At 35.2% G+C, this 18,652-nt stretch overlaps 1 protein-coding gene across 1 annotated transcript in view; it reads right to left on the bottom strand.

Moving 5' to 3' along the window:
- Positions 1-18,652, bottom strand: part of LOC150097449 (recombining binding protein suppressor of hairless-like) — a 419,037-nt gene that overhangs the window by 244,953 nt on the left and 155,432 nt on the right. Inside the window, exon 4 of the mRNA XM_090407702.1 lies at positions 15,581-15,752. Coding sequence (XP_090263828.1) covers positions 15,581-15,752 — 172 coding nt within the window. The remainder of the gene's footprint in view (positions 1-15,580; positions 15,753-18,652) is intronic.

Genomic DNA, 18,652 nt, shown 5'->3' with positions numbered 1-18,652 from the left:
GGCAAAAGTTATAGGAGTGAGAAAAAAAAAGAAAAAAAAACTAGAAACAATTACACATATTACATGTTATCAGAACTTCACAACTGGTACTTTACAAAAAAGTCATCAAAATAAAAAACTAATTAATCACTGTATACATGTTGAACAATACTAGTTAATGCTGTCAATGTTCCATAGCTTGAAACGTGTCGTATCCTAGGTCTGCAGTAGTTACTTTCAATGAGAGCAAACTAAACTTGGTATAGGATTAAGCCTTGATTTTTGTTACACTGTGTGGAATTCTTAGCATTTCAGATGCTTCTTTGAAACCTTCTTGTAAAACAATTACGATCAACATAAGGCATTTTTATTTGATGACAAACTACTTGATAGCCTATGTTAGTTGTATGGGATGCCAAACCTGATTTATGCTGTCTTCTATTTTTCGTCTTTTATGTGTTCAGACATGCGGATCTCCCCTGACCTTTCCATTTGGCCTGCATAACAAATGCCACAAAAGAAATGAATCTCATAAACATATCTTTTTTTTTTCATGGGGTGATGTGGAGGTTTTGGTGAATGTAAGAACTTGGAAATTTTATGCAATGGTAAAAAAAGCCACTTCAATGTTGTACACATGGAGCAACATTACCACTTTGTCTGTAACATTCTTGATATAAGATAGCATGATTGCATACTTAAAATCTTGTTTGAGTAAAGGAGATACCAGAATGAGAATTTTGTTGATCATCTTCAGTTCATAACCATTGAGAGAAAGGTTATGCCTCAGCAGTACAGTTCTTCCTTCCTGTTAATTGGTGGTAGTCAGATTTTCACCAATGTACCTATGGATTAAAGTGGATCTGCTTCTACACCTTTTCCCACCAGACACAGTCCGACTATTCAAACACTGAACGGAAAACACTCTTTTTTCATATTTCAGGACAAATATTGGGAACAAAAAGAAGGATTTGTCATGGGTTCTCCCTTATCTCCAAGCCTTGCCCAACCTCTGTATGGAGGTTGGAATGAATGCTATTGATAGATTTCATTATTTGTACAAGAATAGTGGATGACTTAATCCATTTTAAAAATTATCTGAACACTTGCAGCTCAATTCACTCCTGAACCAGAAAATCAAAGCATGTCTCTGTTCAAATAAAAAGATTGCCCTTTTCAATATACAGAAAACCTACCACAACTGGAAGATTTTTGCATGCTGCTTCACACCATCACCCATTAAAAAATATAAACACGATTAAAACATTACGAGGTAGAGCATATAACATGTCCAGTAAGTCAATTAACAGGAATGAAGAACTGCACTATCTGAGGTATAACCTTGCCTTCAATTGTTAGACCATCAACAAAATTCTTAATGAACTTCAGACAGCTCCTTTACTCAAAACAAGATTTTAAGAATGCAGTCATGCTACCTTGAATCAAGAATGTTACAGACAAAGTGGTAATGTTGCTCTCTGTGTATAATGTTAAAGTGGCTTTTTTGACCATTGCATTAAATCAAGTACTTACATCCACCAAAACTTCCACATTGTTGTGTCCCAATTTATGATTTTTATTCCATAAAACAATTCCCGCTTATCTATGTTTTACTATTTTCTACGCACGAGATATCACCAAAAAAATTTTACTAATACTTAAATTATTTCTCCCCTTAGTACCCCTAATATTTGTATTTATACTGCGCCTTTTGGGATATTTAGTTTAAGATATTATGTACAAAAACAAGGAGAAAGAACTCAAATATGTCTGAAAGTGAAACAATGTTGCAGTCGTGACACTTTATCTCGTTTCTTAACATTAATTTCCCGCGTGATTAGGTTCATAATTTTTCAAGTGGTGCATTGGACAGCAATTTCAGACAACTGTTTTATCATTGGACAAAAGGTTTATTAAATTCTTTAACATGGTACAATTCAATATTTGTGCTAACTCAATTTAATGCTAAACTAAATACTTACAAACTAACATTAGCTTATTACAAGTAATTAGGCTATGATCCTATAATGAGTATTACGATCATGTCGCCATAACAATTCAACACATAAATTCATTTGACATGGACAAATAAGATTAATTCACACTATTTAACTATTCAAACTTAAGTAGATTAACTAAACCTTTTTCTGCATTAACACACAACTATGACATTTTAACTTTCCAATACATTACGATAGACATGGAAAATTCTCAGGACACTTAATTATTCACATAACATTAACACTAGCCAGCTTACTTTTAATATATTCTGTCAGATACTAAAGTCCTAGTATAAATTTTCCTTGGTCACTTCAACAGTTCCGTATTAGAATAATGGTACTTATTACAGACAAATTTTAGTTAACGTTAGATATATTTTACAGTACCTCTCTTTCTTGAGTTTTTTATATGGGCCTTTATAAGATGGTTAGGAGGTTATACCAAGCTAGTTCTTCTGATTGAACTAGCTTGGTATAACCTCTCCGATAATCTGCTGCTCCTACGTTCCTTTTGGAGTTGAACTATGCTTACACGGTCTTAAACGTTCGTAATTCAGGACACTTTTTGAATCATCTATATGACGGCTGTGCGACTCGCGATGTGGATATCTATTTCTTTACAGCTCTCCGTTTTTCGTAGTTGTCACTGAAGTTGGAACACAAAGAATATGCTTTCTTTTCTTCGACTTTATGGCATTCTTCACTTCTCACATAGAAAATACGGAATCGAAATCCCACTCACTTTTGTTTCCGTGTAGTGACGTGGAGATATAACCCCTATCTCGCCACTCAGGAAAACACCGTGAAATCCCTACGTAAGAGCTCTCGAAGGACTCTCCTGGAACAGAATCAAAACCAAAACCATAAAAGCGCTATGTGTGTGTGTGGTGGTGGGGGGGGGGTTCCAACCCTTTTATACTTGTTCTCCTTTTATACTTTTTCTAACTTCTTTTCTCCGCCCCCTACTTGTTTTTACTTCACCGACCAATTAGGGTGGCGTTTTTCTGCCAAACGTCCTTTGATCGGCGAGCCCGTATGATGTCTTAATCAGGGAATCGGCCCTGAGCGATAGTCTGTTGTTTTCCTTTGCTAGCCTCTAATTTAATCCCCCTTCCAAAATTTTTCTATGAATTTACTTAATAACTTAATCTCTAGCCTCTCACATACCATCTCTTATGACTAATCCTTTTCTGTCTTATTTAGTTAACTAAATTTTATCTTTTAAATCATATCACAATATTAATACATTCTTTCTTTTGTTAGTTAGTTTAACAAACACCTGTAATTTTTTTTATATTTTATTGGATGCAAGAATCTTTCTTTTTCTTTTAAATAATTCATCTTTTAACTTTAATGCAGAGTTTTTGATTTATTTGCTCTTCATGTTACACCATGATAGCTGAGAATTCTAAATTCTCAAGATATCGGGGTGTAACAACATCACCCAATGAAGAGAGAGGAAAAAGAGATCCATTTATGAGATTCATTGCTCTTGTGGCATTTGTGCTATATAGGAAGAATGGGGGAGATCTGTATGCTGAACACGTAAAAGATGTAAAAAAGAAGACAGCATAAATCAGGTTTGGCATCCCGTAGAACTAACACAGGTCATCAAGTAGTTTTTTGGCAACAAACAAAAATGCCTTATATTTATCATAAATGTTTTACAAAAAAGAAGTTCAAGGAAGCATCTGAAATGATAAGGATCCCCATAAATGTAACAAAAATCAAGGCTTAATCCTTCACCAAGTTTGGTCTGCTTTTGTTAAACATCTAACTACTGTGGATCTAGGATACGACACATGCCAAGCTACAGAACATGGCAGCAACAACTAACATTGTTCCAACACATATACAGTGATTAATTAGTTTTTTATTCTGGTTATGTTTTTGTAAAGTACCAATTGTGAAGCATTGATAACATGTAATATATGTAATTAACTGTTTCTAGTCTTTTTGTGTATAACCTTTGCCAAACAATGTAAGTCTGATGATTTATGAAACTTTTAGGGTTATATTTGTTTATTTTATTAAATTCATTATTTAATAAAAACATATGGTCTGAATTCCAGAAGCTTTCTACAGAACCGGTAAATCAAAGAAACTTATGTATTCATTAAACTTATTTGTGTTCATTTTCTTTTATATTTAAGAATGGCTGATCAGAGTTAATTATACTATTAAAATACATGTCATTGTCAGGTGTTCAATGTACAGCACAAACAGCAACCAAAAGAAGTGAAAAGATGTGCAGATGACACAGTGTCAAATTATTAGTGTTCCAGTGGTTTTAAATGGCCCAGAAAGTGAGGTAGGGTGTGTGCTGAGACAACAGCACCAGAAGTCGTTAGGAGTGATTGGTTATTGTGTGAAGCAATCTAACTGAATATTGTTATTTGTCACGAGTTGCCTCTTTTTTTTTTCCATGTGTTTCATGTGTTTTGTTTGAGTGAAGTGTGAACTGACATGTTCACGAGACTGAAATAGACAAGTTTTTAATATATATTTATAATTTTCTATAAATAAAATAATAACTTTCTTGCCCATATTTACAATGGGAAACAATGTTGACAATGTATTGAATGTCCTGTTTTCTGCTAGAGCTTTTGTAGATTGTATGATTATAGTCAAAGGAGGTTAGAACTTGTGTATATAAATAAGTAAGTAAAATGAGTTATTTTAGCCTTCCTTTGGTTCAATCTGGAAAAATAATAATTTCCCAAGTGATTGCTTTTTCCAATTTCTGTGTGTATTATATCGTTGTATTTAAAAATTGCATCAAAATTCAAATTATCCATGTCTCACTCTAGTATACACCACAAAGTATAAACCCTCTGTGCTTCTCACATAAATGGTGCACGTGAAACATAGCTATTGTATTGTATTGAAGCATAGCTTTTTATGCGGATTTCAAGTTATGCAGTGCATGCTCACAGATACGACACCTTTCAACACTTCTGCGGATGTCAACAGAAGGAGAATCCATTCCGATAATAGGGTAATCCAGCATTTCCCAAAAACTTTTCCTACGATGGAAACACTTCACAAATCCTGAAATTTTCATGGAACACCTTGGTTATTTTGTAATGTATTCATTAATAATTAATTGTTAATTTAGCTTATTTTTATTATTAATTAATAATTGATCATTAATTATTAATTAATAGTTAATTAAATTTGGCCCAATGGAGGAAAAAAAGCAGCGAAGAAAAGCAAATTCTTTGGAAATGAAAATTGCAATTTTAGATCACTTTGCAAAAGGAGAGGGATTTACGGCAATTGGTAAACATTTTAATTTAGGCAAATCTACGATAAGAGCAATTAAAAAGAATGAAGTCACAATAAGAAAATCTGTCATTTCTGGCACAAAACTAAGTGCCAAATTATCATCATACTCAAGAGATGCTTTATTAGAAAACACAGAACGAGCACGCATAATTTGGATTGAAGAATTAACTCAAAGAGGAAATTCCTATAAGTGGTTATTTCATTAAATAAAAAGCTCTTCGGTTTTATGAACAGATGAAACAATTGGAGCCGTCTACTTCTGCTTCCCAGGCTGATAAAGAATTTTTGACTAGCAAAGGATGGTAAACTGGGATTTTAAAAAGGAATGCACTTCATAACGTGACGATTAACAGGCAAGGTTGCAGCAGCAGCAGATGAAGAAGCAGCCAAATATTTTTAAGAGAAGTTAGCCAAAATTATTGAAGACAGTGGATATTGTCCTGATCAAGTGTTTACTGCTGATGAAACAGGATTGTTTTGGAAGAAAATGCCTAGTCGAACTTACATCGCAAAGTCTGAGATAAAAGCAAGTGGGTTTAAAGCAAGCAAAGATCGAGTAATGTTGTTACTTTGTAGCAATGCATCAGGAGATCGAATGTTGAAACACCTCCTAGTAAATCGATTTCTAAGACCACGTGCTCTAAAAGACAAAGATCTAAAACAGCTGCCGGTACATTGGATGGCTAATACAAAGGCCTGGGTAACAACTCCTGTATTTACTGAATGGTTCAATAATTACTTTGTACCAGAAGTGGAAACATACATGAAGCAAAAAGCTCTCCATTTTAAAGTTTCATTAATTGTTGACAATGCACCAAGCCATCCGCATTTAGAACATCCAAATGTGCAGGCAGTGTTTTTTCCACCCAATACAACAAGCATTATTCAGCCATTAGGATCAAGGCATAATTGCTACTTTTAAAAAAATATTACGCTAAGCACACTTTGCAATTTATATTGGATAAACTAGAAAATGAATTATTAACAGTAACTGACGTTTGGAAAAAATTTTTCTATTTTGGACTGCTTAAATCATGTTGCATCTGCTATCGCTGAAATAAGACCACAAACTTGAAATGCTTGCTGGAAAGTAGCTTGGCCTGGATGTATTGCAAACAGTGCAACCATGCAAACATCTTACATTATCAGCTGAAATCATTACATTGGCACATGAAATTGGTGGAGAAGGTTTTGATACATTTAGCCAGAACGATGTAGACGAATTGCTTGTGGATAATGCCTTAAGTGACGATGATATTATTGGATATCGATTTACTTTAGATATCGTCGAAGATCCAGAAAATGATAGTGAAGCGGAAGAAAAACCTGTTCCCCCTCACTACAAATATAATTCGAGAAGGTCTTGATCTGTGGAATAAATTGGAAAATCATTTTCTTGTTAATGACACAAATTCTGAACGAGCCTTTAAATTCCAACGTGAGCTGAAGAACTGTATGTCTGGATATTGCGAATGTATAAAAAATTAGTGAACTCATCATCGCAAAGTTTAATCACTGATTACATTGTCAGACGAAAAAAATCAGCACAGAACAAGGATGAAGCTAATTCTGTTTTTGAAGAACCATTGTCTTTACCATACAGATCTGATGCGCTGATTATCTCTTCTGGTGATGAAAGTGATTTTGCAACAGTTTGCAAACATTGCCGAATATTGTCTAATAGCAATGATAATTCTGATGACAAAATGTTTAAAAAAAAATGTTACTTTTCAATAAAATTAAATGAATAAAGCTTTAAAACAAATTTAGGCATTCTTATTTTCCTGAATTTTCATACGTTTTTTATGCGATTTTAGGTTCTTTTTAATTCATTGCTTCGGTTTTATGCGTTTTTAGAAAATTATGGAACGTATCTCTGATTTTTCAACATAAGTTAGGCTTTTTTGGGCAATTTTTTATATGCGGTTTTATGTGGAACGTATCTACCGCATAAAAAGAGACCCGACATAATTAATAAAGTATTCAAAGTTATCCTACGATTGGACCAATTAAGATGAGCACTGATGTGCTCTTAAAACTTTCATGCATCAATAAAAATGCAATCGTATGGTCAAATTGATGTGAATTTTGTAGCGTGGGTTGCATAAGCCACACAACAGCACAAAAGGTTATAGGTTTATAACCTTTTGTGGTTGAGATGCATATAGAAATGAATAAATTATGCCCAACTTAAAACTGGTCAGATATCTTAAGCTGCTACCAATTTTTAACTGACTGCTTAATTTTACAAAACACACTTAACCAGTTCCATCAGAATACTGATGTTTAGTATTATATACATATTTTGAAGTTTGTAGCGTATGCTGTATGCACAACTGCTTTGTATGATAATGCCAATAAGTACCTACAAAACTAGTTAGTGTATGACATTTAATTCTGACCTAATATATGTTTAGCCTTAACTACATCTATATCATCATCATCATCATTAGTGTTCTGTCTTTTGACAGATGCAATGGTATAGCTCAGCAAATTCTCTTCCTCCAATTTCCTCTGTCTCTTGCTTCCTCCTTCATTTCTTAATATCCTCTTGTGCCCATTATATCATCAAGCATCATTAGTCATCTCCTTCCTCTTGGACGGTTTCCTTCAATTTTCCATTCTAGCATTCTTTTCAGTAGGCTGTCCCTCTTAATACATGTCCTATCTAGTTATGCTTTCTTTGTCTTATGGTCTTTAGTAAATTCCTTTCTTCTTCAACTCTTTGTAATACTTCATCATTGGTAATTTTTTCAGTCCAGTTTATTTCCTCCATTCTTCTCCATAACCACATTTCAAATGCCTCCAACATTTTAGCTTCTTTCTTCCCAATTGTCCATGTTTCTGACCCATATAAGGTCATACTCCAAATATAACACTTAATAAGCCTTTTCTTTAAATTTTTATTCATTTTATTAATGAACAAATTTTTCTTACTATAAAATGCATATTTTCCTTTGTTAATTTTTTCTTTTATTTCCATGTCACATTTCCATTTTCTTTTATTATGCTACCAAGGTATTTGTATTGTTTCACTTGCTCTACACTTTCTCAATTCATCACCACGTTGACACTTCCTGGAGACTCTCATCACTTTTGGTTTTGTTGTGTTAATTTTCATATCATATTTCTTGCATATACTTTAAAATTTTTGCATTAGGTGTTGTAGTGTAAAATTCGATGTAGCTTAAAAATACCATAGCGCTTTACATCGATTTTTACATAGGTCAAGTCCCATAAGAATGTGGTAAAAATAATCATGTTTGTCTCTGTATATTTTGTGCTAGATATTATTGTAAATAACCCTTTGAAAATTAACTGTATTTATTCCTTTAACAAGAATATTTTAGAATGTCAAAAACAAAGGCAATGTTTTACCACTGGAACGTTGTGTAATAGCTCTCTATGAGGGCATAAGAAAGGCTGTTTATGAATTGTGTGTGTAAGAGAAAGTGTTTAAAAGCTCTGCACATAAACACCTCCAAAGTCAGTCTGAAAGGTTCAAACAACTTTCCGCTGGCTGGCAACTTATGATCAAAAGAGTGCATGGAAGAGAACAAAGAGCGGGTTGAACTTAAAAAGAAGATGAAAGAGTCACGCCGAATTCTTAGGGGGTTACAACCCTTCGTGTGAGGTCTCAGTGAAGGTGTAATAAAAAGGGACAGAGCTGAGCAATGGAGGCTTCCAGTCACTGCCAGAGAGAGAGCTTCCAGTCGCCGAGAAGGGAGAGGGATCCCATTCAAGAGTCAAAAGAGAGAATTGGTGGCAGTTACAGTTATTGGAGGCGGCAATTAGAGCTATTGGAGACAGCAGATAAAGGAGCCAGTTGTCCAGGCAGTATGGCAAGCTCAAGAAGGAGAAAGGCCGATGCTGATGTAAATTCCCGAAGCAGCTTCGCTCGGAAGTTTTTCTTTTCACCGTGGGAGAACAACCTTTTGCCAGAGCTGTACGAGTACTGCAGGTCGCAGTCCGCTGTTTTCCTGACAAGATACTGCTGATGTCGGACATTCCTGAAGGAAGTTCGAGATCTGAGATGAAAGAATTGCCATAGAACTCTTTGTGCAAAACCTTTGACTGAATGTGCGATACAGAGCCTTTGTAAGTTCCATACTTTTGTACAATTCCTCTTTTAGTATGTTATAGATGGACTATTAAGAATTTGTTTAATAGTAATAAGAAGTGTCCTTAAGAGAATCAATTGGCATGTTGGAAGTTGATATCAAATTTGTAAAAATAACTTAACAGAGAGTTAGCTAACCTCTTTGCGAATATACTAGAAGTTTAATAAGTTGAAATTGTAAGTAGAGTACATAAGTTTTTGAGTTAGAGATTATTTAATGTTGAAGTAAAATGGTTCTAATTTTATGCTAAAGATTTTATAAATGGATAGAGAAAGCAATCTCCCTATTGTTTAATTCATGTATAATATGTAAATAAATGTGTTTTAAGTATTTGTTAAAAGAGTGCTGCCGAATTCTTTATTTTGCAACTGCACTGTTTCTAAAAATAATCGCAGTTGTGAGCGGGAAACAATTAAGGCAATAAAAGTGCAGTTTAGTTGCTTACGAACCCCAACTGTTAATGTAAACTTTGTAAAAGGAATTGAATTTGAAATTTAAAAGGAAATTTCACTCATAAGAGAGAGAGAGATCTACCAGACGTTTTTTTTTTTTTTTAGTCTCATGCCGAGTATCTGATATACTGATGGCACAGTCTTACAAATAAATTTTTCAGTGTTCATAGGCATAAGACTAATAAATATGGAAGGTGGATAAACATAATACGCAGTAGAGTAAGTGAGTAAGGTTATGAAAGAGAACACGCGCACAGCTAAATAGTAGTTAGTAATAAAGGACAGAAAAGAAGATAAATACAAATATAACTAACATACAGCATCATTGTTATAGTAGTTTATCTTCAGTATTAGCTAATATTGCTTGATCATCTGTGAATCTAATATTTTATATTGTTCTTCCTCCAATAGTGATTCCTCTTTTCTCTTCATTAAATACTTCTTTTATCATTTCTTCTGCAAATATATTGAAGAGTGTCAGTGACAGGCAGCATCCCTGTCTTAACCTCTGCCAATCACACGCTTTTTAATTTTTCCTACTGATTTTAATTATTACATCTGTATAACAGCCTAATTAGTAACATCTGACTTATTCTTATTCCTTCCCTCCTCTTTTATCTTGTGGTGTCGAAGATTTTTCTACATTTAACCGCTACCGTATCGAGTATAAGGTGATTAGCCATATGCCTCCCAGTGTATCCTATGTCTGTAGCTACGCATGTTCACGAGCCAGTTTGCCTATTCTGGGGGACAAAAAACCAGAGTTTCCTGGGTGAAAAAAACCCTTACCTCTGTATGAGACCAGCTAACTCGCCTTTAGTCGAAAGAGACCAGACAAAGGTTTCTCGCAGGCCCAGGTCTTTCTGGCCAAAGGGCTTCGTCTATACTGAATGCGCTACAGAGGCTCACATCTGACTTATTGCATACAATTAATTACACGTTGAATTTGCATCCCACTCGCAGTATCCATACAAATGCACTATATTAACTGCCTGTCATATATGTGGTTTTACGTAGATTTTGTGAGTGAATGAATGATATCAGATAGGAACTACAGTGAAAACGGGGTTATAGAAAAAGTATAAGGAGAGCAATGGAGAGCTGATGCATTAGTAATCGGTAGAGCCTCTACTACTAATGGCTCAGCAAAAAATTAAGCAAGTTTTAGCATGGTTAGCAGTTGGAAGGAGATCAATCATTCAATGCTGTTGGCACACTCTCCCTCGATGAGTCTTTGGACTCCCTGGAGGTGTCGCAGAGAGTGTCTTACAAATGCTAAGTAATCTGGAAGTCAAATAAGGCAATGTGACTGAACAGGATTTTGCCACATGTTTTAAGAGAATGTGCTACAATGGACCTGGCAACTCCATTGACTTGGCTTTTCAGTGACTCAGACTATGGGAAATTTGCCCAAGGAATATAAGTAGGGTAAGATAGTGCCATAACACCAGGCAAGTGACTAGCATGGTATGAAAGACAAAACTTGAATAAGAAAACTGAGCATCCCTGAGATCCAAAAAATAAAAATAAACAACTCCTATAGGTAGAGATGACCTGCTAATGCTGCTAAGGCGCATTAATCAATCAAAACTCTTTGGCACGTATATCAAGGGATTGCCGCAATTAATTTCGCAGCATTAATCAAATCCCACATTAAGCAAGGGATACCTGTATTTACAAAGACATAAGACAGGGTGCCACATGAAAAGCTGATATTTAAGCTAACAGCACATGGGTTTAGAACCCAGGTTAATGAAATGGATTAGGGATTGGCTGTCTAATAAATATTAGAGTGGACCGGAATCAAGGAAGCAGAAAGTGCAAGTGGGTGGCCCCTCAGGGTATTGTGAACCATATTGTTTAACCTTATATCAATCACACTATCAATACATTGCAGGGATATATTCAGTTGTTTACAGATGATGTAATGCTGAGAATGATTTGTAATAGTGCAGACATGGTAGCCCTTCATAAGGATTTGAATAAGCTGGACAGATGGCAAATGAATAGGAATGTCACGTTTAACTAAAAGTAAGGTGTTGACGTTTTGAATCTATTGAAAGGAGGATGCATACTCTTGGTAAAACTGTACTAGAAGAAGTGGAGAAGGTAAGGGACCTTGGGGTGATGATAGATAGAGAGTTTAGGGGATGTGATGGTAACCCAGATGTTGCTGCAATACTTAGAAGGATACTCACCAGGAGAAATAGAAGAGTGATGATTCGATTGTATAAAGCCCTGATTAGACTACATCTGGATTGCTGGGCTCAGATTTGGTTGCCAGATTGGAAAAGGATAAATTCATCTTGGAAAGGGTGCAAAGGCAGATAACAATGATAATTCGACTCAACAATATTAGCTATGAGGATAGAATGAGGATATGTAGACTGCAAAGTTGGCAGACATAAGGAGAGGTGATATGATTGAAATATTTAAAGTGTCGGGAAACAGTTACAGGGTTGACACTAATTCTTGCATACAGAAAAAAAAGAGGCCCCCCCCCTGGAAGTGGTAAGAGATGTCTTTTTTGCACGGAAGGAGGTTGTATGATGGAATGCATTACCTGATAGTGTAGGGAGAGCATGACCAGCAAATGAGTTTAAGGAATGGTATGATAGACTGTGCTGTTTAAGATGGGCTCTCGTGATGAGCCTTATGACTCCGTGGAGGTCCTGAATAATAACAATAATAATAAATTTAATAACTAACACTGCACACCTGAATTAATAAAACATATGAATTGGAATATGCAAAATTGGTTTGCATACAACAAGGTTTTCTTTATGCTATTTATGGCATGTCCTGTACATAAAGATATACTACTTCTAACAAGGACCCAAAAGGAAAATTGCTTTTTTGGCTGATCATCACATGTGAAAAGATAATGGGATTTTTATTACTGTTGCAATATTCATTTTAAGCAGCCGATATTTTACTACATATGGAAATAATAACACCATTGTATATCTAATAGACCAGCTTAGGTGTTGAAAGATAGACAAAGTACTAATAAAATATAACCTTTACACCACATGTTAAACCAGCAACTCAGATCCACTCTCCTAAGGATAAACTCCATCCTCTAGATATTCTGGAATGTATGAAGTTTCATATGACTGATTTGCCATACTATGGACAGACAGAAAGATCTGTCTTGGAAAATATAAGAAATGCATTTGCTACCATTAATGGAAAATCAGGACTGGTAGACCACACTTTGGTCGACAACCTTTCACACAGAATTGAATGAAAGAAAACCTTTATGTTATTTAGGACTTATTACAGGTCAGAAAGATTATTTTTAGAGTCAGCCATTGGCTATGAAGCATTCTCCTAAGCTGAATAAGTATGGTTGCATTAATTTGCCAAAACTTTGGAAGTGTTATATACCTTTTTTATTACCTTTACTATCTATATATATTTGTATGTTTCACGACTCACTCATACACAGTTATTTCCCTTCTATCCTTTTGTAATAGTTTTCCAATAAATCTAGCAAATCAGCTATCACCGTTATTTACCTTCTATCTTCTGTAATAGTTTTCCAATAAATCTAGCAAATCAGCTATCACTCTTCTATCCTTAAACTAAAATTCAGGCCACTCTTAAGTTTAGTCACGTGTAATTCTTTCATTCATAAGGGCTTTGTCTAAGTATGGGACAAGGCCTTAAAATATAACCTCTGAGACAGTCTGCCTGTTAAATATTGACGAATTTATATTTTGCTGCGCCAGCCAATACATAGGATAGATGAGACTCTTATCCAAAGTGGCTCTCTCAGAGTATTACACAGTGATAAACTTTCTACACTAATTCAACTAATCTCAATTCACTTTGTCTTTGCATGCAGTTGTGGTCTGGAAAATCAAACTATGTTCATATATCCCTCCCGCTAGGTTCGATAATAATTTTATGAGTGGCTATTTGAATTCACAAGACAGGCTAGATTCAGGCGAATGCTATAAAACATATTTATTTAGGTTTAAAAGATATACATGAGAAAATTAAAATACATGGTTAACTTACAATCACTTTCCTAGTAAAATTCTGATATCATTACTAACCCAAGAATACATGCATAATAACTAGATCCCCAGAGTTTTTCTATAAATATACAAACTTCTGGCTTAATTTTACATTATCTTCAATCACTCTCTGATCACTACCTATATCTCACAATATGTCTCAGTTATCTCAAACACAGATCTCTACAGCATGTCCATACACAAATTAGCCTATAGAGTTCACATAAATCTTTAGTAGGAATTCAGATACTTTAACATTTTTACGTTACCGTCCCATGGAATGACTCTGTTCTATCATCAGCCTTGTCTGGACATCAAGACACCTTTTGTTCTGCGATTCTCCAGGTCACTTACAATAACAGCACGGCCTGGTTCCCCGAGTCGATAAGGCGATATGCTGCTCTGGACTTTCTCTGGTATCACAGGCACACATCTGGATTACCAGTCACTCGATATGGCATAGCTACTCTGTTATGAAGAGATAGCTAACCTTTCCTCGCAAACATTGATAGGCCTCACACGACTTCTACGGCCGACTCGGAATCTTCACGTTAGCAGAGAGCGCTGGCCAACGCCCACGAGCGCAGGAAACAGGAACCAAAAAGCCTCGTGTGGGAGGAGCTTGACCCTTATATTCTTCCCTTTTTTTCTCAGAGATTCTCGCACTTAGCTACGTTTTTTACCGCAATGTGCGCTGGTGCTCTTCTGAGAATGCGTTCTCACTTCATTTTCCTTATAATTTCTCTTTCCCTTAGGCCATACACTATTCTAGATGTCTAAAGTGTGACCCTTGGACTTTGGCTTACATTCAACTTGCATTCATACAATGCATAAAATGGGAATACTCTAATTAAATTATAATCTTATATAAATTTCTCTATTTGACTCTGTACAAACAGGTTAAATCTCACATTTCCTATGCTAATATTTCTTCAGTTTTGCCTTAAAGTTATAATGTACAATTTTATTTCCTTGCCAAAGCACAGCCCATAATCAAAGATAGTTGTTCCTGAATAGAATTAATCTTTTGTCCCAATTTTTGATTATTCAGGACACAACAGAAGCATGTTATCTTAAGATCAACTCCTACAAAGCTGTAATACTTCTTTTTCACAACATTAGAGGGTGCCAAATTAAGACTTAAGATATTCTGTCTGTTATAATTTGAACTGTTTCACTTACTCACTGCCACATGTTAAATGTAACATGTAATGTGCTCTGAAGATAGTGGTGTGAAATCCAGTGAAACATATCACCTAATAATCATCTTTTTTTTTTTTTTAGTTGATTTGATGATGTAATATGATTAAAATAAGTTATGAACAACTATTGTAAATTTTGTGAGTGTAAAGTGAATAATATCATATCTAAAATACATATGTAAAATAAAAAGCATAATAAAGTTCCTACATTTACAGTTAGTATTTGAACTCAGGAATCCTATCTAAATAATATGCAGCCGGACTACAACCTCAAAAAAATATTGGTGTGATGGTTATAAAAGAATAACATGCATTATTCTGACTTAAAGGCTCTATAACAGCAGCTGGGTAGCTCAGAGACATTAGCAATAAATGATTTCAATGGGAAATCTTTAATGATAAAAAAATGAATGGCTAATGAGTGAATTGAGAGATGGGATATCTGGCAACAACACTCGAAACAGTAACGTGTAACAACAATTATAAATCACTTTAAATGATAAACATACATACTTATTTCTATGCCTATCATCTACTGGTGGAGATGGTGTTGGAAGAGGACTAGGAGGTGCATGTCCTCTGCTCGGAGTCAACACAGGTACATTAAGTGTGTTGTGGCTATTCAGAGGGACCAATGGATGTTGAGGTTGTTGTTGTTGCTGCTGTGGTTGCTGCTCTCCATTAACTTCATTAAAAAATAAAATGACCCTTTAAATTTACAGATAATACCAATACTTCATTACATTTTGTTAGTATACTCAACTTATTTCTGACAGTGAATACATTTAAAAATAGTGCATTTCAAATAAAAATTATAATAAATAATGCTTCCAAAAACAAAAAGGTAAAATTGTAAACCTATATATGGAGTGCACAAATTTAAGCTCAAAATTTCCAGTTTTGAAATTTTGGAAATGTACCTAATGATATCAAAATATCATTAAGTACATAGGGTAGAGAACTTTGACATTCAAGAAATTTCAAAAGGTTTACTTTTAACTCTTACACTGTCTTGATCAGAGGTCTGAATGCTTTTTTTTTTTTTTTAACACTTACACAAGAAACTGTGCACTTGAGTGTCAAACTCTAAAAGAAATGCATAAGCAACCTGGATTAGTGAGAAAAAAAAAAAAAGGGGGGGGGGTAATTATTATAGGTGATTTTAATTATGGTGATATAGGTTAGAATGAAGAGATAGTATTTGGAATAAGGAAAATGAATTTCTGAAGTTCTTGAAAGACCATCTCAGGAAGTATGTAAAGGACGGCACATGAGAATTGAGAGTTTCTGATCTAATCATTTCAGAGAATGTAACAGTGGGTTTCACACTTCCCTCCAGTTGGTGAGAGTGATCAGGAAGTGATCACATGCATTATGGCTGGCCATATAAAGACATGGGAGGAAAGGATATATGTGGAAGTACAAGGATGGTGATTATAACAAGCTTAAGAGAACAGTGTGGAGCTATAGCATGGAATGAGGAGTTGCGACGTAAGAAAATAAATGCTGCTTGAGAACTGAAAAGAAATACATAACAGCATCGTTGTGTGAAGTATTCCAAAGGTTAAAGGGTGGAATTAGGTAGATATAAAAATGGATGAATACGGATATGCATGAAATCTGGAGGTAGAAGGCACTTTGGAAGCAGAACATGAATAATAATGGTTATATCAGTTGCACAAAGAGTAGGTGAGGAGAGTAACTCAGTTGGTAAGGGCAACAAAAGTGTAGAACAAGCAGAAATTAGCAAATCGGAAAAGTTTTTTCCATATGTAGCCAGTAGAAAGATGAACAATTATGGTAAGATGATGTTAATGGATGAAAGTGGGAGATTGATAACTGGTGCAGAGGACATAGTTGAGGAATTCAGTGAACAGCTCATCAAGGAGTTTCCATCTTCAGTGTGAAATCAGGAGCTGAGTCACAGAAAATAAAATTAGAAAAGATTTAATGGTGAGAAAGCAAGATGTATAAAAGGAGTGAAGTAAGCTAGATGTCAATAAGGCAATAGGGCTTGATGACATGTCACATGTCTTAAAGGAATGTTCCAAGGAGTTAGCATCAGTGTTGCTTACCTGCTTAACAAGTCTTGCAACAGCACAAGTCCGAAAGGATTGGAAGGAAGTGACTTTTGTGTTACTTCACAAAAGTCATGATAAGGCTAAAGCAACAAATTATAGGTAAATCTGTATATCTGGAGTAGTAGTAAAGGTACTGGAGAGGGTGGTGAAAGATATTATACAGAAGTGGGATGATAACAGTGGTATTTTTTGTGCTTTTCAGCATCGGTTGGTAAAAGGGAGTCATATGTATTACAAACTCGGTTATGTACTACAACAAGATGATGGATTTATTGGACAAAGAAAATGCATATGCTTTACTTAGATTTTACAAAGGCTTTTGATAGACTGCAACACACACACACACACACACAAGTTGATCACAAACTAAAGTAGGTAGGTAGACTAATTTGTAAATTAATGATAGTGAGATAGGTTTAATTTCTGTAAGCCACAAATCTTCAACCTGTTCTCATTAGGTTCATTCTATAGACCTTACACTATCTTGATCACTTGCCTCTGTATCCTCTCAACCACCTCCTCATTCCCAAGAAACCCAGGTTACCAAGATCTTAATTATTGAAGGGTTTTCATTCAATAATTATTGAAGGGTTTGTACAAGATTAATATGATGGAAATTTTTCAGAACAGGTCTGGGGGGTGAAAGAACCAGGGACCATCCTTGAAAACTGAGCAAGAATGTAGTTAGCTGGAAGTGTACGGACTAGACTTTTTTGCTTGGAGTGTTGTGAATGAGTAGAATACGTTGCTTGGCATGATGTTTAGGACCCCCCCCCCCCCCTTGAGTCTAAGGTTTCCATGGAATAGCCCATAATAATAATAATAGTTGAATGGCTATCAGATAGGTATCAGCAAGTTGTGTATGGGTGGGCACTATCTCGAAAGAAGAAAGTCACTAGTGGTATGCTGCAAGGATCAGTTTGGGGACCATTGTCATTTAATTTGTATTTTAATGATGTTGGGATAGGTTTAACTGGTAATATACAATGTTTGCTGATGATGCAAAATTGGGGAGAGTGATGAGGAATGAAACAGATATTGTGGCTTTACAGGAGGACTTGAATAGATTGTATGAATGGGCAACAGTATGGAACTGTCAACTGAATGTTATCAAGTGTAAGGTTCTGGAATTTGGTAGACAAAATAGGATAGAAAATATGCATTTCACAAGGAAATTTGGAGAAGCTGAGGAGATATGAAACAGATATTGCAATGATGCAGAGGACCTTAAATTGTAGAAATAAAGAGGTTCTGGTTCCACTGTATTGTCTTGATCAGGCTTCATATGGATTATTGTGCACAGATTTGGTCCCCTGGTTTTTGTGGTAATGATGATATGTTGGAAAAGATCCAGAGAAGGCAGACTAAGGTAATAACTGGTCTTTGGGATGTGGGATGCAAGAACAGATTGAGTGAATGCAGTTTGCAAAACCTTGTAAAGAGGAGGAAGAGCGGGTATGACTGAGACATTTAAGTTGGTAAAGGGTTGTTACCATGTGAATGT

The sequence above is a fragment of the Typopeltis vanoorti genome, chromosome 17 (genome assembly GCF_054136105.1).
Source record: "Typopeltis vanoorti isolate ZY-2024b chromosome 17, IOZ_Tvanoo_1.0, whole genome shotgun sequence".
NCBI lineage: Eukaryota > Metazoa > Arthropoda > Arachnida > Uropygi > Thelyphonidae > Typopeltis > Typopeltis vanoorti.
This window is presented reverse-complemented; position numbering and strand designations above follow the sequence as displayed.